This window comes from Falco biarmicus, chromosome 6 (genome assembly GCF_023638135.1).
Source record: "Falco biarmicus isolate bFalBia1 chromosome 6, bFalBia1.pri, whole genome shotgun sequence".
Classification (NCBI taxonomy): Eukaryota; Metazoa; Chordata; class Aves; order Falconiformes; family Falconidae; genus Falco; species Falco biarmicus.
Window position 1 is genome coordinate 31,284,087 of NC_079293.1, and position 21,644 is coordinate 31,305,730.

Genomic DNA, 21,644 nt, shown 5'->3' on the forward strand with positions numbered 1-21,644 from the left:
TCTTCTAGGAAGTACTATATTGTATCAGTATTGCAAGATAGCAGCACAGGTTATGCTCATTATTGCTCAGTTTTTATACGCTACTTTGAAGACTGACAGTGCTATTACCTACAAATGACACTTGACACTGTGCTTCAAAAACTCCTCCACAAATTGTGAAGTACTTGTCTGTTTACAGCACTGTAGAAGAATAATTACGTGTAACTTAAAAGACTTCTCACAGTGTAAGTCAGATCAGCTCCTTAACAGGCTTAACTCATGTACTGGTTTTTCAGAATAGCTTTAATGCTGTACATTAATGAATATGGTTTTAAAAAGAAAGAGTACTAACCCTGTAGAGAGGGTGGCATTTGTCCTTGAAACATGGTACCAAACGAGCATAGATCTGCAGGCTATAGTAATAACTTGCCAGCTGGAGAGATAACGCAGAATGTAATTGCTTTTCAAAGCATTTGTTGGCATCTACCACCTAGGAGAAAAAGAGCATTAATTTAGATGAAAGATTTAATAAGCATACAACATTAAGTGCACAAACTTTCTAAAAAGCTACTTGCTGTGACTTAGAAATAGCTGTAACTACGTTTTTCTGGCACAGAAGTAAATCAGTAACATACACAAACACACAAAGATAATTTTATATTACAATGTTTCTCACACTCTTGCACAAACACCTAACCAAAATGCTTTTCCAATTACAGTTTTGCTGCTTCTATACCACAAACTAATTATCCACCTTTCTGAGCTACGTTAGAACTGTCAGTCAGGTGGCCAGACAACTACTTTAAGTAAGAAAATGTGTCTTTTTGCCAGTGCCATGTTCACAAGCCAGTCCAACAGCATTTGTTCAGAGTTCCCTCTAAATGCACCAGCCCAATCTATTAAAAAGTGTATTTAAATGAATTCAAAGAATCAAGATTTTAAAACCCTACGGAAATTACTTCTTTTTTTTTTTTTAATGGAATTTTGAAATGCTATGAATAGTCTTTCCTGGCAAAAAAACAGAAACAAAATCACTATCAACATACCTGTGGCAGTGCAAGCAAATAGGCAAGAGACAAGGCCATATCATTTGGTAAAGCATCGCTTGCCAGTTGTAGCAAAACTGCAACATATAAGGAGCACAAAAAAAGCTTTGATTCATCAAATGAAATTTTTTCAGTGTAACCATATTTTATTAGATACTAGCTTGAAAAGCTCTACATACTTAATTAAACACTTATAGTGCAATCCAGGAACAGGTAATATGTAATTAAACTGAAGCACAGCTTTACCTTGACTTCCAGGCAAAGCATTTGATGCATTAACCAAACAATGAGATTGTGCAGTAACAGATGCTAAGCAAAGCCAGTAAAGTTATCACCTGTACCAATTTATGATAGGTAAATATTTTGTTTGTAAAATCAATGCAGTTATGTTTTAAATGTTCAAAGAGAATAACCAGAGGAACAGTACAAAAAGTCCTCTCTTCAAACCTGAGCTCTAATTCACAAAACAAACCACATTAAAAACTCGTCTTAAAAAAAATAAAATGAAAAAAACCCCAAACCACAGAACCAAACCTGCAAGTGTCATATGAATTTTAAATAAGATCAGTGGAACACCAAAACCAGGTCCTGCCATTTACTGCAAACATAAGCATGAGCACAATGACATAGCAGAAATTAATGCATGGAAGAATAATTATTCTGATTATAAAAATATGTATTTCTGGTAAAACTGGCAGAAAAAGTACCTGCTTTTCCTACATTACAGATGCCAAACTTGTGGGGCTTTTTAAACAAAAAAACCCACTATAATTTACATTCCACAAATAGAAGTGATACACAGACACAATGTAAACCCCCAGAATTTGTTAATTAGTAACAGGATCTCTCTCTCATGCAGTTACCTCCTTCTGTACTGAAGTCAAGCATCACCCTGTTGCTACCAGGGTTCCAACAAACAATTACAGAATAATGATTCTCATGACACACTTAATATTCAGGTTTTGGGGTAAAAAAAGTCTAAATTATTAGTTCCAGAGACAACTTCAAAAAAATCTTATGAACCCTGGACCAGAAATTGAATAAGGAATTTAAGTATATTGCAAGAATAATATTATGGTTTCATTTTTTTATAGATTGTATCTTTTATGATTATTCTAATCTGTACAAGCTACCTTCCAGCAATTTAGCTTTTTGTTTAAGGACGTCTCAAATACCTATATTCCCACACTACACAAACTACTCTTGAGGGAATGCTGGCAAGAGATCCGATTACTTTATATACAGAGACCCCAGTGAATTCTTTGTTCCAAAGAATGATTTATAAAAGGCCTGAATGGCCAATTATAATTTTCAGATTATCATTAATTTGCCATCAGCCTGAAGTGGATTTACATGCTGGCCCTCAGCCAGAAACAAACCCCAAATTTCTATATGACAGGTCATCACAGAGGCTGTCTACATGGCAATATGTCACAGTTACTGCAAATACAAGCCTGTCCAACAGCACCTATGCTCACGCTTCAAACTTTTACTAAGAGTTTCTTGCTCCTGATAGCTTGTTTCTGCTACATTCAAAATAACCTGTATACCGTCCTAAAAAAGGTAACAGGACTCTAGAAATACCTAATATTAAAATCTTGATGAATTAGTTTGCAAAATTGGTATTTCCTACTCTGAGCACAAGTGAAGTTACTTTATATATTCCTATAACCACCTCTAGTTGAACAGAAAAAAAATGGGAAAAGGGAAAGAAGAATCTGGGCTCCAACTCCTTCTCCATTTCTCTGCAAAATTAGCAATTGCAAAGCCTTGGGAATGATCAACTGTGGGCTCTCTTCCAGCTTAACATCCTCAACATGGTAACAGCCACAGTAGCAAAACTTTAACTTCACTTTTCAGATAGCAATCCTGACAGAGAACATAGCACCAGTACAAGCCAGAAAACAATGTTATTCATACTCTTGCATTAAGCTCAACACAAAGACACCCCTGTTGCCAGAATGCTGTTAAGACCTGCCTCCACTGTCATCCCTTCTGAGATTAAAAAAAAAAAAAAATCCCCTGTACTAATTCAAAAAATATAATTTTTCTGTGTGTTTGTGTGCAGATGTGTTAATATATCCATACACAGATGCCTACTTTACGTACACACAAACACACGTGTATACACAAAGATCAACTTCAGTTTTCTGTTTCTCAGTGAAGCCCTATGGGAATTCTCTGATGTCTAACAGGGCTGAGTTCGAATCACAGGCTATGGTCACTAGCAGGATGCCATTCTGTCCTTTCATACATCTTCACAAAATTTACAGGAACTTAGTATCATTTCAGACCACTGCAAAATTTGAAATTTGCCCAAGGGATTAAACATTACAGGGTTGGTAAACCAGGAAGGAAAAGCACTGACAAACAAAGAGCCAGTGCTGCTGTCTCACAAGCAATATTTCCTTAGGAAAACACTAAAAAAAAGTTTAATTTTAAAAGTAATTTTTATTTCCTGTGCAGGTCTCTACTTTATGCCACAAGACTGTTTGGAAGGCAAAGTAGGAAAGAAAATTATAATTTCTGATAACTGGAATTTATCAATCCTTAGAAAGTTTCAGCTCTTTCCTTTTTTTTCTCTCTCTAAAAAAACCCACAAAAACTGCTTCAAGCTTTCAATTCTTCATTTAGCATGTGATAAAATCTCACTAAACTTAAAAAGTATGTATTTCAGTGAAACAGTCATATCTGTAAGCAATTACAAAATCATGGAAAACATTAAGCTATTCTTTGTTCTTAAACTCCTGAGGACTGATAGGTTATGACCAAGTGTCCTGGGTTTACTTTGAGTTTAGTACCTACTCCTGTTACAATGAAATGCAGTGTTTGTAGTAACTTCCTATTCAAATTTCATCTACAACCTCCCCGTCAAATCCCTAAGCCCTACAGAGAAAGAGAACCACAACAAAACAGGGATGCACAACACTGCCTCGGTCACACTAAGACTGTATGTGTAAGAATGCTGCCTACTGACTACCCAGAAGTGTCATACGGGACTGCAGAGTACAGAATAAATACACCTCAGTTTTCCAGAGGAAAACACAGAAATCTCAATTCCCTAACACAGTTGGAGGGACTTGTAAGCGAAATTCAGACTGACTATAGAATAAGAGCGTTAGAAGAGAACAGAAGTATTAACATTGCAAAAGCAGTTGTCTGCACACTTAGGAGGAGGAAGATAGAGGCTTGAAGACTAAAGCTGGAATCTACAATTTCTTCTTCAAGCACAAGTCCCCAGAACTGAGATTTACACCTCAAAGGCAGCCACTGAATTGTAAACCAGTTCCAATTACTCAAGTTGGAGCAGGAAGTATTACCAAAGATCTGCCAACTAACATCAGTTGTCCTAAGCAAGCAACGAATGCTTTTCAATCCTTGCCTCCCCCTCCTTTAAGACACAGCAATCACAGCTAGAAGCCTATGGGCTTTCTACATGCAAGAAAAGAGATCGTAAGTACTGATTTGAAACTACTTTTGCATTAAGAGAGTATGAAAGGAACAAAATGTGAACACATCCCCATTTATGCAAGCTGTTGCTGACCTTTTCTAATTCATGTTATTCTATTACAACTGTACAGGTTATCTGTAGAAATACCATATATCTCAAACTACTGAATCGTATACTTGTAAGACAAATATGTTGGTTTTCACTAAACAACTCAAATAAAACTGTGGCTAATGAAGAAAGTCTCACTTGAAACTTTTCTCATATTGCAAGTGATTTAATATATTCATTTTTCATGGCAGAACTTACCACAGAGTAAAATAATACAGTTTTCTTCCTTCAAGAGACACTAACAGCATGTAAATATTTAAACAGTTCATTCCTTAAACCAGCAGGAGATAGCCAAAATGAAAGACAAACAATCATAGGTAGTTTTTGTGTGGTTTGTTGTTTTTTAAAAAGTGAAACTGTTTCAGTTAACAAACCGTTAAGTATAACCTATAAAAATGTAGAAATTTCAGAAGAAGTTCTGATGATTCCAGAAGCTGCAGTTATGCATTAATTAGGAAATAAAATACTGTAACAACCCTGCAATACTGAAAGCTGTATACACAATGGCACACAATTTCAACAAGTGAATACACAGGCATACATACAAATAACATTAACACTGGGTTGCCAATTTTCATTTAAATATCTACACATGGTAGTATTCAGGAAACTTACAAAAACTTCCCCCCCCCCACAACATCTGTATTTTTGTCAGCCCCCAAACACCAGTTTCTGCTCATTTAAAGCCAACTTTCAAATTTCAGATTGTAGTCTTTACTGAGCAACTCTTTAAACATACCACTTCTCTTGAAAACTCTGCAGATACTTCTATCAAGACTACTTAGGAACTTGAGATGTTGAACTGGATCCCAATTCATACAAAACGCCTAGACAATACTTCAGATCATTGTGTGCAACTCTCCATATTTAAAGCCATCCACAGATTCTCATGTGTTTACTATATATAGTAAATACAGGAATGAATATACATGTACCCATACCTTCTGTAGTTGGAAGCAGGTCTTTCCCTTCACTCTTTGTTTCTGTCAGTTTCTCTGTTCTCAGCAATACTTCCGCAAAGCTTTCCGAAGAATTGTTCTGGTATGTGCCATAGCTGATTTCAGACTAGAAGTAAAATAAAGGTAACTGACACACATGCACTATACCCTGAAGTTCTATTTGGCTCACCTGAATTGGATGCAATTATCTGCCTTAGTTCCTGCATTTGCTTTCCTTTCTGTTTATTTTTCGATTTTTTCCTACTATTGCACAAAATTTCAAGTCACACAAATAATCCAAAATCCGTATTTTTACTTAATTATAACATCTCAACAAAAACTAACACTTCAGAACTCTAACAGAAACTTACTTCTGCAACATATGGATCAGCAATCAGAGACTCGTAAAATGGATGACAGCCTTGTTTTTCCACAATGGCATTTTCTTCAGGCCCACTTTTTAACACATCTCCAAATTCTTGGCCCTGGGAAAAATAAGTATAGTTGAACCTAGTTGTAAAAAAGCTCATTAAAGAGTCTGTAACTGCTGCTCAGAAGGGAAACAGCTGTAAATGAAAATATAATTTAATTCACTGGGGAGTAAGATAGGTATCATCTTACATAAACCAATGCTGAACGAGGTCCAGTATCCTTAAAGAGAATCATGTTTAGAAGTACCATCAGAAAAACTAGTATCATGAACGCTACAGAAAATCCACTGAGATAGAGAAGGTAGAAAAGAGAAACTGAAAAGGAATGGCTTTCAATATAAAAAAAAGAGCATTTAAAGATCGGGCTTTGCTGTGCTTCCTTCCTCAAAGTTTCGAAGTTCTGCCAAATTTCAACTATGCCTTCCCACACTATGCTAAGAAAGCAGGATGAAACAGATTAGAAAACAAGAAAAAGAAACAGCTTTAGACCCCTTCTTTAATTGGGATTTGCTTGCAAACAATCCCATGATGTCTCTAGTTCATTTATTGATTTGAGGTCTTCAGTTAGCAGATACTACAAAACAGCCTAGCTTTTATACTAATGTATCATTGAATGTGTAAACGTTCAGAGACACATCAGCAATCCCTTACATGTAACGGTCGAAGATAAGTTAACGATCTCTTCCACCACTGTCCATCACTGACAGCATGCAGCATGGCTTTTGTAGTCATAGTTGTGTTAGACAACACCTTCATGGTTTTTGATGTCGTCCAGTACAACAAATCAGCAGACTGGCTAGAGGCAGTGTTGGTTTCATCCTGTGAGCATATCCAACACACAATGGCAAGTGTTAAGACTCATGCTTTAATTAGGCTAATGACCTAAAGCCAAATGCATTAGAGTTCTATGCATAATGCTAAGATACTATGTTAGTAACATACTTTTAATGATCATTAATTTAAGCAGCAGCTGTCAAAGACAAACAAAAAACAAGTTAAAAGCGGTTTAGGAGTTTCAATCTGAAGTTACCAGCATGACCAACAGAACATTTTGCCCCTTATTCAGTTATAATCTCCTGTTTCCACAGACAACAGCTGGTTTTAATTCCGAAGTTTATAATGGTAATGTTTTACATAATTGTTGAATGCTTCTGTTAAAATAATGATGTCTCTACAAATGAGCAGATTGAGCATGCTAAAATTAATTTTCAGTAATTCAAGAAAGCTGATAGTAGACACAATCTTGTATTTGTACAGAGGCAGCATTAATTAAGTTGAATTCTCAGTAGGGAAAATGAGAAGTGATGTAAACATTCATCTCCAGACCAAGTGAAAAAGAATCATCAAGATTTGAAATTCTGTAGTCAGCATTTAGAAGATACCAGATATAGCAAACCTAAAAGACTGCAAAAAAAACCAGAGACCCCAGCCTACCCCCAGTTGCAAACTGCTTCTGTAATACATGCACATACATGTCTACACATGATCCTGCAAAACGTTTTCACTCAGTAAACTCACATGTAAGTAAATTCTTAAAAGCAGAACACATTCCAAAAATGGAGCTTTGGCTATCAGCTTTACCTCATGTAAAGCATTTAAATAATACCCAGAACACTCATGTTGGTTGATCTGTGTTATTTCTGTCCTGAAAGGTTTAGCATTAATTGCATGCTTTACAAGGCTTGCACATTACACATGAATATATAATTAGTATGCTAATGTAAACACACTGTCTTCAGCAGTAGAAAAAAATAAGTATTTTCCTCCATACAGCAAAGTTCAAGAGCTTTATATCCAATGGTTCTCACTAACAACCCTATTATTCATCTCCCCACACACTGAAGTGTATCCAAATAGAAAATTTCTACATGTATAACTAAATATGAGGTATTAGTTTACAACATACTAATTCATGACAAAATTCCAGACTCCAGCCCAAAAAGATGTCGTTACACTTCAGTGAATTACGTCCCCTACCATAAGCTCAGCGACAAAACACGTTAGCTTCAGTAAGGCAGAATTTCACTGCAGACAAACTTATATTTAGTACCTTTTACTGTAGTATGCAGTAAATCACAGCCTCAAGCTGACCACTGAAGTAGCAGGTTCATCTTAAATCCTTCTTTCCATTAAGGCTTCAGCATTTTTTCAGTCCTTTCTGAAACTACATTCTGCATTTCACGATGTACCACTAATGAACTGACTGGCTAAACTGGAAATTTCAGCTTTTACTTGACCAAATAAAGAAAATTAATGCCAATTACAACATGCCAGTATTTTTACTCCTCTGAAAAGTTAAAAGCAACTGAAAATCATAGGTCTGGTGGCTTGGGGTGTGGGAGAGAATTTCCTGTTTGTATGTTAAGTAAACCACTCTTCTTACTTCGTACAAAAGATTTTTGTCATTTATTTTAAATGTTGTATACAGAATACTAAGTTTTCTCTCTGCCTCCCTTTTCAAGTAGATGCTGCAGGACACTGAAAATTTTTCATGGGGAAAAAAATAAACCAAAACTAAACCAAACAGAACCAGGAGAAAAAAAAAGTCCCGCTCAAGTTCTCAACTGCATTCGAGCAAAACTTGAAGCATTCAAGGCCAGGCTGGATGGGTCTTTGAACAACCTGGTCTAGTGGAAGGTATCCCTGCCCATGGCAGGGGCGGTGGAAACAGATGAACTTTAAGGTCCCTTCCAACCCAAACGATTCTATAAAAATAAATTTTCTTAAAATAAACCTCCTTCAGTAGTGTGAAAACTAATGGGCTAATTTGTATGCTAGTGTGTATGTTTCTATAGCTCTGCTGCTATCAGATAAACTCTACTGATCTTCTCTAAAAACAATTTCAACTTTAACAAGTAATTACAGTCTTCTCTGCACAAATAAGAATTCTGTTTTCTAAAAAGCCATTCCTCTGTGTACCTGGAACAGCAACATTTAAAGGCTATAACTTTTTGCTATCCTGAATCAATCTCTCATAAAATAAATTATTTCCTAAAGATTGTTTGAGATCCTATCTTAAGACAACTTGCATCCTTTAATTGTATTGTCAGGAGGAAGTTAGTTTGGACGTCTTGAGAGCTGTTTCGGGGAAATTATCATTTCTTCCTGATATCTTTTATAAAACTAAGCACATCAGGTTAAAAACAAAATAATAATAGCAGCTTAAATTTTTGAATGAATCTAAATCAGTGTAAAAAAAAGTCAGTCAACAAATTCTGAATTATCAAGATACTCTAAAATAACAGGTAAAATATTTTTATATCTATACGTATTCTCATGCATACACATATATATAATTCCAACCAGTCCAATGCAACGACAAATAACAAAGCCACCTACATTTTAAATAAACATGGAAGACAGAGTAACAAATCAGAACGCCTGTAATATGGATTATTTTTTTTTCTTTTACAATTACAAAACAACAATTACTGAAGGTGCAAGGATTAAAGCATGCAAAAACCATATACTGTATACACCTTATTGCATAATGTCTCTTAACGCCTAAGACTATAAAGGAAACAAAGCGAATTGGAACAGATTCTGTTCATAAGACAGAACATCAAGTATTAGTTTTCCTTTTTCTTTTTCCCTTTTTGATACTTCCATTGGAAAATAGGATTTTGAAATAGTTTCTTTTACATACATATTAATGTTTAACCTACATTTATGTTTTATGCCTGGGAGGGGTTTGGTTTGGGGGTTTTTGGGGGTGTGTGTGTTTTTTTCTTTTTGTAAGGTATGTTACAGCTAATGAACCGGTCTAATTGAAAACTCCACTCCTGCAAAGATAAACCAGACCCTAGATGAGAGGCTATCGAAAAGATTCAGCTCAAGATGACAACACTAAAATTCAGGTGACACTGGATGTCTAAGCTCTTATTATGACTTTAATGTCACTAGAACCAAAAAAGTAACCCAGCCTTAAGCATACACAATGCATTTGATTCAGCTGCTTAAACGCAGGCTTTGATGACTGAGATATATGGCAGTAATAAAGATACCTGCTTAACACACTTGTAGATCTGACAGAGGACGTAGACTTTTTGGATCAGTAGCTAAAGGAGGAGGATAACTTGGGCTATCTCAAATTGCTGATATCTATGATTAAGTAACTGCAACAAGCACCTAATGGCTGATTAGCTGCATTATTCTCTATGCATCATATACTGGACCTCCACTGACTACAACAGGAGCTTAAATAGTGCATGTATAGAGTTCCACGTTTAGATTTTTCTCCTCTGCACAAGAGTTCTGTGACACTGTTAATGAACACTATTTCTTCAGGAATTGCAGCTACCTCTTCCCATGAGAAGAATTTTAAGTTACTTATTACAGAATTAAAACCAGTACATTTACTAAACCACAAAACACAGTTCCAGTTAATTTCAAAATAAATAAAATTAAAAAAACAAAAAACAAACCAAACCAAAACCCACCAAACAAACCCAAAGCATAACTATTTCAAACAGCAGCTGGAGCGTTATTTTTGCCCTGAGGCTCCAAAGACTCCAGGTTGAAGAGTTCCCAGTGCGTGCCGCAAACACAACATTCCCTAAGCATTTCTAACCAGCAATGATAAAAATGCATGACATACCAATTTAATGTATACAGATGTTTAAAAGATCCTGTCTTTCCCCAGACCTAGTGCTTGGGAAAAAATGCAAAAGCAAAGAAGATGCTAATACTCTGTTAATTGGGAATTTTCTTTTCTTTAAGCAACATTTAAGAAAATCATTCCTATAACTTTAAGATACTCTCCTCTAGAAATTATGTCTGCTCTCATATCAAAAGAGTTTGTTTTCAAGGGAATGTGAGACCCTAGATTTCTCTTCTGCTGATGTGCCATGTTACAGTAATTAAGTTTTCACGTTCAGATATGTAAAAGATAGATATTTTTCTTAGATGTAATGCATGTTTTAACTATTCTGCACATTTAACAAAGTCAGAGATCACAAGGCAATCGAAGGTTATTGTTTCCATTGTTTAGACACAACACAGCATTTCATGGTTAAGCATTAGATTTTAATCAGATGTTAGCTATAATATGCTGAAATGCTTTTCATTATCAAGACCTTAATTTTCTTACTGAGATATTTTGTTTGAGAAGCATAGATTAGTTGTCAATGCATTTGTCACATACAACAAAAAGAAAAAAGGGTGCAGACTGGGGAAACTTAGCATTTTGCTTAAAAATAGTCTGCTATGTGAGAATCATTGTAGCTTCCAAAAGATAATTCCTCCAATGGATCCCACAAGTTCAATCAACGGTGACAAGCTGGCACTAAGGTAATGAAGTACATTCTTGTGCAAATAGGTTAGCTCCTACAGAATAATTAAGTGCATCTTTATCATAGCAATCAGGAATTTCCTTCGAAGTAGAACCACCAAAAACTTGGAGAAAAATTATACTGACGGCAATATGACAGCAGTATTAAATGACACATTTCTATGCAATCTGTGGAGTTATAAAGCCAGCTGCTATCAAGATTTCTGGAAGTTTAATGGGAAAAAAGTTTTTAGAGGAAAAACTTAAAACAAAAAAAATGAAATTAGTTTAGACATTTCTAGAGAGGAGTTCAAGAGAAGAATGATTGACAAGTATGGTGAGCTGGTGATGTAAGTTACTATAATGAAAAAAAAAGGTAGCAGCAACTAATGATTCAATACTAGATGAAGGTAAGAAGAGTAGAAAAAAAGTCACTAAAGCTTCGGAAGGGAAAACTGATATACTTACAGATAGGTATTTTTAATGCAACAGAGAAAGGGATGCCCAAACACATGTATGATAGAAGACGCTTAGTCAAGATAAGAAAAATTAGAGCACCAATTTGAAAAGGTATCAACAACTACGAAAGAAAAACATTTGTCAAATCCTCGAAAAAATGATGCTCTAAGTTAATCAGGACGTAAGTGAAAAAGAAAGGAGAAAAAGAAAGGGAAAAAGTCTTACAGTTTTTTCTTTGAAGGAACTGAAATTCTGTACAAGACAATGAAAGTGAAGCACGAGGAATTAGCTGAAGTGGAACTATGGGGATTGCAGACATGGGATTCGGTTAAGTCAGAGAAACTGAGTTATTAAATATATTGCTTTTCTAACATTTCAGATGTCTGTAACAAAGGAAGGGTTATACACTGACTAAATTCTGGGCCCTTTCCCCCTGTGTCATTGCAAGAAATGAAAGAAGCTATAAATCCCTATTAAGTTAACTGGGAGAGAACAAAAAGACAGAATTAGCAAACATACAGAACTCATTTCATAGTGTAACAGTCTGAAATATGACATGCCAAGAAGCTGTATTAACACAGAAAGAAATAAAAAACTCAATGCAGCAACATACAAACTTGTCAGGTCAACTGCTTACCTAATTCCAATTCTAAACAGTCAACCAACCACAACTAAGGGCGGGGAAAAAAAATATCGAACAAATTTCCGAATGTGAATTCTTTAGCATAATGAAAATTGCTTCAGATATCCAAACTGAATGGATAATAAATTTAATTATTGAGTTTACTCAACTCTGATAAATCTCTGAATAAGTTTCTGAATCATTTTTATGCAAGTCTAATTGTTCTGTCACAACATAGTAAATAGCACTACAGCATATGAAAGGTGATGCATGACAGTTTGTTATATACATTAAAATTCTGTAAACACATGCATCCACATCAGAAAGTTGAACAATTTTAACATCTACTTAATAATCTTCCCCTCAGAAAGATTCATTTACCAATTTCCAGAAAATTTTAAGCACTCCTGCCAGCGAAACAGACCTGTTCTTCATAGCAGACTCTAGCAGTTAAGGTGTTTAGCTCTTTTCCCCTGAATACTGTTTTCAGCGGTATTTTGCTTTCTTGCCTATTTATTTTTTATATATGCAAACATGTATATGTATGTTTACATACACATATATGTATACAATGTATGTATGCCTATACATATATAAAACATACACAAAATAGAGGCATAGAAGTTCTCTTCCCACTCCAACAACGTGAAGGAGAGGTGTGGGTTTTTAAGCCACATGATGTTAAGTACACTAAAAGGCAAAGACTAGTGTGTTTCATCTACACTGTCATTGGTAAAAATTACCCAAGGGTATAGTGACATTAAGGTGACTGCAGTTCAAGACACTCTTCTAAAAACGCCAGACTATGCAACATGAACCACCTTCTTTCTTTCTTTCTTTCTCTCTCTCTGTTCTTTCCTGTATGTCTTTAAGGCTTTTACTACCCTTCTCCCCACCCAAGATCTGTTCATTATCTACAGACAACCTTAATTAAACAGAAAAGAATAAAATTAAACTTAGAATTTCATAAATAGGTAATTACATCTTCTTTAAAGAGAGAAATATACTTGCAATTGTACATGTACAAACTTAAAACAATAAACATGAAAAGTAGAAAGAATAATAGCAGCCTATTTTCCTGCTGCCTTGCCTCTATTTCCCACAAAACACTCGATGTTTCTCCTGATCTTACACATAGAAATAGTTTCAGATGCAATATATGGAAGTTATAAAATGGCAAAGAAGACACAAACTTCATGATACACAGAACAAAAGGGAAAAGTAAGTTTAATTCAAGGCATTTTTTTATTAAATTTGTAGCTTAGGTTTATTTTCAAGTGTTTTGCTTCGCAATTGGGACAGGTCAAAAATCAAATCAACATTAATGTATATTATCATGTTAATTTTTTTGGCACTTTCCTCTTCTGCCTCTGGGTTTGTGGTGGGTTTTTTTCCTGTGGTGTTAAGACTGCGTAGGAAGAGGCAATAAAAAAATTGCACCAGACTAACTATAAAGACATAAACAAAACCTTGAACTTACAACAATCTAAGAACAGAAAATAGTAATTTCTTTTATGTTGTGCATTTTATCTAGTAAACAGTAGATATTGCTAAAAAAATCAAATCCAGCTCTTCATAATGCAGAAAAAAATAATTATTACTCCAAAAACTCTCTTTAAAGCTTACCTCTGTATCCTTACTGATCAGTGAAGACGGTCCTGAGACATATACATTCTCACCTCCTTCTGAAGGAAGGAACTGGTAATTCACAGCCTGATAAAGAATCTATAAACACAAAATAATCTCTTACCAGTCAAATAACAAAATGTAAGAATTATGACTGATGTCGTAGGAAATGCAAGAAATTCTGATGTAAAAGCTTCCATGACAGAAAAACAAGGGTGTGGGAGAAGACAGGGAGAAGAACACATAGGTATCTTTGGCATCCCCTCACTGTTGTAGCCCCAGACAAAACCACCTTCCCTTCTCTGTGATTTTTGTGCAATATTTTTCACATAATGTAAGATATTTTTAAAAAAATTATATGCACCCTGCTATACTATGTTAACTAAAGAACTTACATGAAAAACAGCCATTATCTGAACTGTGCCTCTGAGGTGCCTCTGTGGAGCTGCCAAGCAAGTGTTACACAAGATTGTAGTTTTGTGGGCGAAAGACACAGTCGTTTAGTATCATATAGTTAGCATGACTTTCTGATAAGGTTTTTCAGCATATATCTATCTACCTACATACAAAGACAGAGTGCTTGGACAGAACATGTAGGACAATTAATGGACAGACCTGAAAAGCTTATGCTTATTTTATGGACAAAGTAATTGCAGAAGAAACTGAGTAAACATGCTTTGACAGAAATCATTACTTAGGTTTGGCTTCTTGGGGCAAATATTACATTAATCATCACTGCACTTTTGCTACAAATGATACTGCACTAACAAAGAAACCTGAGCAAGATTCAGCCTCAAGTTTTGTGAATGGAGAAGACAGAGGATCTTTTCCGTTGGAGAAGTGGGATGCAAGAGAGTAATAACTAGTGGCTGAGCAGCTGCACTTCATTACAACTACCAGGACATGAAGCCTTTAGAAGGAATGAGACAGCAACACAGAAGCAGTGAATTGACAGAAAGTATAACTAATTTTCATTTATACATTGTCAAAAGTTTGTCTGACTTCAAATTCTAATGCTAGGTATAGGCACATAAGGGGGGAAACAAGTTTTTATTTCTATATTGTACAGATATCAGTTCTGCAATAATTCCACTTGTGTTTAAGCTCATAATTACACTTACCTCTCAAATTTGAGTGCTTTCATGATAAAAATAAAACATTAAATAGGTTGCAGGAGACAGACTTTTATTTCAAATTCTTTGTAGCATTTTATTCTGATGTTACCCTGTCCCTGAAGCAGTACAGACTGCCTTCATATGTTGCCTGTATTTCTCATACACATTATTACAAAGGCAATTTTGTAAAGAAAAAGGGTATGCATTTGCAGGTGCCTTAGACTATGTAAGTACTGTACTCATTGCTCCCTCCTCCCCCGTTGTTCAAACACAGAATTCAAGCCCTCTAAAATAGACCTATCTTAGTGTAATACAAACATGAACATTGTGAATTCTTAGACTACTAAGACAATTATGAAATCTTAAACAAGCAATAGTATGTAGGCCAAGCTGTAATTACACTGAACAGAAATTGAACGTTTTGACAACGTAAATTACCGCACTGCAGTTTCAAATAAAACTTTTCAGAAGGTTTGCTATGTCACTTGGCATAAGTTGTATTTAAATGCCACAATTATGCATTCTCACATACATACTATGATCAGCTGAACACCTAAGATGTGATTCTATTAAGTCATCAGTCATTGCAGAGTTAATATGGCTCAAACAAAGCCTGTTGTAGTTGTTGAAACCATTACATGGCTGAAATGAGTGGGAAAAGAATTTCATTGTATATTGGGTAGAGATCATGAAAACGTTTGAATAAACATTTAACAGACATTTACATGGGCATTTAATGAAGTTGCATCAGAAAGTGTAAACACGGAAAAAATTATTTAACCGCATTTGGAAATAAAACATTTAAATGAGGCAATAAATAAAGAAAATAAAAGTACTAAAGGCAGAGAATACAATTGCACTTCTACTGGAGAAGCCAACTGAACATATAAAAATGCTCATAAAGAGACTTCATTTGTTGAAATGTAATACTGAAAGAAGAAAAACCAAGTAGAACAATTATAAACTTGTAGGGGGGTGGAATTTAAGGGAACAAACTTCAAAACGAGCACAAGTCTCCTTTACTTTGGTAAGCACTGACCTTGCATGAAAATAGTTTCAGGAACACCCACCTGGGTCTGCAATGAACTGCTCACTCCCAACAACACCTCTATGGAACTTGGGGGACAGTGTGTCAGAGCAAAAGCCATGAGCTCCTGACGCATACCTAAATCATGGTAGCCTTCTGATTGCCCAAGCTGACTGCATACTTCCCAGCTCTTAGAATAACCTACAAGGGAATACAAAACATACTTCTGAGGTTGGTAAGCTTCACAAGTGATAGGAAGATGCTGCATAACTCTTACTGGATGAGATAAAGGAGGGCGTGTGGCATTCGTCCTGACACTTAACATCCCCTAAGGAAAGAACCATAAAGGCTCCATAAATCAGAGATGTAACTCAATGTTAGACTGACCAAATACATAGAAGATTAATTATTATCATATTGTAGATATCAGTACAACAGGCATCTGTAAGCCTACACACCGCAGTAAGAAAAACAGCATGATATTGAACACCTTACTGGAGTGGCTGTAAATTAAAAAAAAAAACAACAAAAAAAACAACAAAAAAAAAGTACAATGTATCACTTGCTATATTAAAAGAATCTCAATTCATCGCAAATTTCCCCCCTCAATCTCAAGGCAGAAAAAAGAGCCAAAGAAACAAATCCCATCTTCTTTAGTACCCTGACACATATATTTCATTTATCTCCACTCATCCCCAGACAAATACAAATTACATAAATAGCACAAGTATTTTAAGAGTTCTGAAAGAATAGTAGACATCTAAAAAGTTGTACATTCCTGCTAGCTGCAGTCACATATTTTTATCTGCTTGAGATGGGTACAGTGTAAAAAGAATAAAAATTGTGGTTCCCAGAGGAATATAGAAAAGCTTCCTAAAGTTACTGAACTATTAGACACGTAACCATCTTCTCACATACAGTATTTGCTGTATACAGCATCCATTCCACGGAGATGCCAGTTGACTTCCACAAACAAAGCATATCTAATTTTTGAATGAAATGGACCAATCTGAAGTGCAATACTTCACAGTAAGCAAAGAGTCAGAACTCTGATTACCACCGCCATCATCCCATGCAACCCCCATTTATTCACTTCACCTGTGGCCATGAGCTCCTGGCAATGCATACTAGCTGCTTTGTAATCCTGGAAACTGAGAGCTTGTTCCACTAAAAGGATTAGAACTTGGCCTTTTCTCTCAATCTGATCATCTCCTGTAAGAAAAATTCAACATTTTTATTAGCTAATTGGAATTAATGGTCAACTTAAACTTGATGTTTTATGTCTTAGGAAAACTATATGCCACAACATGAAAAGTACATCTTGAAATTGAAGCAGAAATAAAATTATCTGCTTTTTCCTGAAAGAAACAATAAAAACAGTAAAAAACACTGGCATCATAACTGGCTTAAAAAAAAAAGAAAATTACACAGCATGTTATGTCTAGGTAAAAAAAAAAAAAAAAAAACAAACAACAAAACAAACCACCTCACAAAAACAAAACAAAAAAAACCCCATATCAAAAATCGGCATTTAAGGTAAGTGACATAAATCAAAACACTGACATAGGAAAAAAACTTCTGTGAACCATAAGAAACGAAAAAATTGGAAATTTTTAATTGTTTTCGTACAGCATACAAAGCCCTGGGTTAAATTCCCACTTCACAGCCAAATGTGATCCAAATCATGAGATATGGAAGACACAGGTATTTTAAAAACCCTACTCTCATAAATTGAGCAAGTACATCAAACTATTTTTTCACGCCATACATGCATCTTGGTCACCAGATCTTCTGGACAACACCTCTTCCCTCAGTTATGAGTTAAAAGTTACACTTCAGATATCATTTATCTCTTCTGACTAGAGTTTCATCAAGAATCTTTGTAGGAAAATGTCCTGACCTTAATTTTAATACATAAGCATTCACAGATGAAAAATTAATCAGACAACTCACCCCTTTTTCAAAGCTAGCTGTAGTTAATACAAATAACATTTACACCTGCAACCCTTTACCAGACATCTATTTTATTAAAACTTTTTCCAATTTACAGTGAACACATGAGACAAAGTTATTTACTGACACCAGCTGGTCCAGTCTTGTGCTCAAAATAGCATATATGTCTATGCACTGTATGACAAGGTGACTAAACACAGGAAAAAATCATCTCATGCTATTAATTTTAATTGAGGAAAGAAGGATGACAAAAAGCTAATAAAAAAGAGTGGATTTTTTCAATGCAAGCTTCTTGCTCATGTTTCTCCCCTATTATTAAAAGTGATTTTACACAGTCACCGGTGTTACAGTCATTTGAAAAGGACACTGGTTTATGAAACCGTATTACTGTAACTTGGGAAATCAAATATTTCAGAAGGTTAAACAGATCCAGTTCAGAAAACCATTTAAAGAGTACATGTTCTTAAATCACATAGCTGTTATTTTTAACTCTACTTTGCAGGTCCATCAGCGCAGGCAAAGTAAATTTCTTTTTAAAGCTTTTTCAAAAGAAAAGATGTAGCAGTTGCACTAGAATGACATTCGGGGAAGTGAAGTTACCCTAATTACTCAACTCAGTCTAAATTCCCCTAATCCTTGCATGTCATGACTAACTCAGCTGGGAGAACAGGTTGGCTTCCCATCATTTTATCTTTCGGCTTCTTGTACAATGTACTGCCAACACATGATGTTGCAAATTAATCACATCCAAGGCTCTTCTGTTGCAAAAATTTGCCCTCTGGAACCTGGGAACTTCTCATTCGGGCAAAAGCAATTACAGATGACAAAGAGTCACTTCCAACTACACAACTTAAATGTGAACTGTCATTTCGATAAGCAAGAGATCTGTACTTGCCACTCACCTTCTGATGCCCACTTTGTCCTGACAGCTTTACTACTTTAGACAGAGATTTGACTAAGTAGCAGACACAAATAAAAAGCAAGAGAAGTACTTTTGTTGCTCAGATTTTAGCTAAACAAAATAATTACTGCTATTTATCACTACTTAAAAATCAGTGGAATTGGAGGGAAGAGGAACACTTGGAGCAAGGAATGGTTTTCTTCTTAACTATGCTTGAGCAGTTGCATGCTAACAGGTCCCCCAACCCCAATGTTTTAGCAAATTATTTTTGATGCAGTAGGATACATCTCCACATGTTTTACAAAAGCACAAACATAAAATATAAGGATCATTTCCCTTTCCATCCATGGCTGTACTTGCTCATTTTATCTCCACTGTTCACTCATTTAAATTTCCATTATCTTGACACATGCTGTTATGCCACAGAAAAACCATCAGCTCTGACATGACGAGTGAATCCCCTTCAATGCACAGCCCGTCTTTTTTACGCAGCTTTTGTTGCCTCAGCAGTACAGTCACTTAAAATACTACCTGCTGTAGTTTAGTCTTGGTCATATTCTATTGAAACATGAAAAAATTCACTGCTACAGCTTTGCAATGACTCATTTGAAAGTATTTTTAATAATAAAGTCTTCTAAAAGTCAAAGTTTTGAATTCTGAATTGTTCCCCTTGCCATTCTGACAGACATCCAAGATATAAAACCAAGAAAGGTTCAATAACAAAAACTACTAAAATGGTGACCTTATTATATTACATAGTAATTCTGCATTAAGCCTTAATGTCAATGTCTGACAACCAGACTTAAACAAATCAAGTTCAGAAACCGGAAAGGATATCTTAGTTATTTTATTCCCCTTTTATTATCTGTGAAAGTTTGCATGTGTTCAGCGCCTTTGGATGATTGCCTCTTTACATCATAAGATTTACATTGTAAGGGTTACTCCACCCAGTAAGATTAACAATAAGATATGGAAACAACTTCAGAGACTTATGATGTTTAACATTCAGATAGGAATTGATACAAGCAGATATGAATGACATCACACCTAAAAGGAAGTTGTAGCAAGGTGGGGGTCTGTCCCTTTTCCCAAGTAATAAATGATAAGAAGAAAGGAAATGGCCTCAAGCTGCGCAAGGGAAGGTTTAGATTGGACATTAGGAATTACTTTTTTTCCCTGAAGAATAATACAGACGCTCAGAAATAACAGGAAATAGTTTTTCTTCAGAAATAAAGGATATTCAAAAGCTGAAACACTGAAACACTTTCAATAAGATGCATACTACTTCTGAGTGGATGAAACAACATTCTCTTGAGTGAAACCAGGTCATAAAAACTTAAAAAGTCACATAGTATCAAACTTGGATGTATAATTCAGAAATTCCATGTCACCTGCAGTTAGGATGTTAGAAACCATCTGCATGGTTACTTCCACATGCATTAAGCAATAAAGTCAGCGTTGAGGAAGGTAGATTTCAACAATAAGCTTTGACTTACTGTGAGGAATATGAGTAAAGCTTAAAGTTACTAGAATTAACTTACGGATATTAAAATTAAGTGAATTACCACAAAAAGTTGTAAAAAAAGAAAACAATGAACAGAAAACATTTCTAGAGAGCCTGACTCAAGAAATACAGTGAAACTCACTAGATATGCACAGTAACAGTAGAGAAAATGCTCTTAGTTTCTGATACATAATCATTTTTTTACTTTTTTTGCTCCTCCTATTTTGTAAGCAAGCAATTGCATTAAGTGAATTGTTTCACACCCTTTCGTAACAGAGTGTGAATTAAGTGATGATCACGAGACATAGAACAGCTCCAGCTCCCTGAGCAGATGCAGATTTTCCAGCTGTCATGCTGAGCACATTCCCCCTCACTCACTTTGCCAATCTATGAAATTAGGAAAACACTTGTGTGCTTACTTCACAGAGGTTTACAGAGACTTGAGGCTTAAGTAGAGTTCACTCTCATTAATCAAATACTTTAAAGCAATTAATAAGCTAGGTGATATATCATTACCTAAGCAACATTTTAGCTTTGATAAGTATGAATATAAATTCTATTACTCACTTTCAACCTTGCTCTGTAAACAAACTATATTCAGAGAACACAGCTCCTAAAGCTCCTTAGGGATGACCATGTGCAGTCTACCCTTGTATGCACAGCAAATGCATTCTTTCAGAATTGGAATTAAAATATATACGCTCATAGTATTTTATAGGCTATATATTATATACAGTATAACATCGCATATACTATATACATACACATATGTATAGAGTTTATATAGGTATGGATAGATGTAGCAAGCAGGTCTTTCACAATCAGTAACTGTATGGGCTGGGGTGGCAGGGAAAGCAAAGAGGGGGAAGAGCTACAACAAATTCCATCAGTCAGCAGATAAAGCAGAAGAAAGCACTCTACTGGTAGATACACACAGTGGTTCAGGAATGGAAGGGACTGCAAGTTTGAGCTTGCATAACCAATACTGGCAAGTATGTTCCACAAAACAAAATTAGAACTTCTTTCACAGCAAAGGTGGCTCATAAATCAGGATAATTGTACAAGTAGTGAAAACCAATTAGGGACAAAAACCAATTCTTTCTTCCAGTTGTGTTTTATCTAATTCTTCATTAAGCAAGTCCATGAAGTTCAATCCCTAGATTCTTTTTCAATATCCAGACTCATCCCAATATATCTCCGTAAAACCATTCCCTT

The 21,644-nt window shown here is 35.4% G+C and overlaps 1 protein-coding gene across 1 annotated transcript in view; it reads right to left on the minus strand.

Annotated features, from left to right (window-relative positions):
• The window catches only part of NBAS (NBAS subunit of NRZ tethering complex), a 183,653-nt gene that overhangs the window by 89,352 nt on the left and 72,657 nt on the right, over positions 1-21,644 (minus strand). The window contains exons 33-40 of the mRNA XM_056342886.1: positions 17,170-17,283; positions 16,115-16,272; positions 13,930-14,028; positions 6,605-6,772; positions 5,894-6,007; positions 5,526-5,649; positions 1,026-1,102; positions 332-469 (exon numbers count right to left, since the gene is read on the minus strand). Of these exons, the coding sequence (XP_056198861.1) occupies positions 332-469; positions 1,026-1,102; positions 5,526-5,649; positions 5,894-6,007; positions 6,605-6,772; positions 13,930-14,028; positions 16,115-16,272; positions 17,170-17,283 (992 nt within the window). The remainder of the gene's footprint in view (positions 1-331; positions 470-1,025; positions 1,103-5,525; positions 5,650-5,893; positions 6,008-6,604; positions 6,773-13,929; positions 14,029-16,114; positions 16,273-17,169; positions 17,284-21,644) is intronic.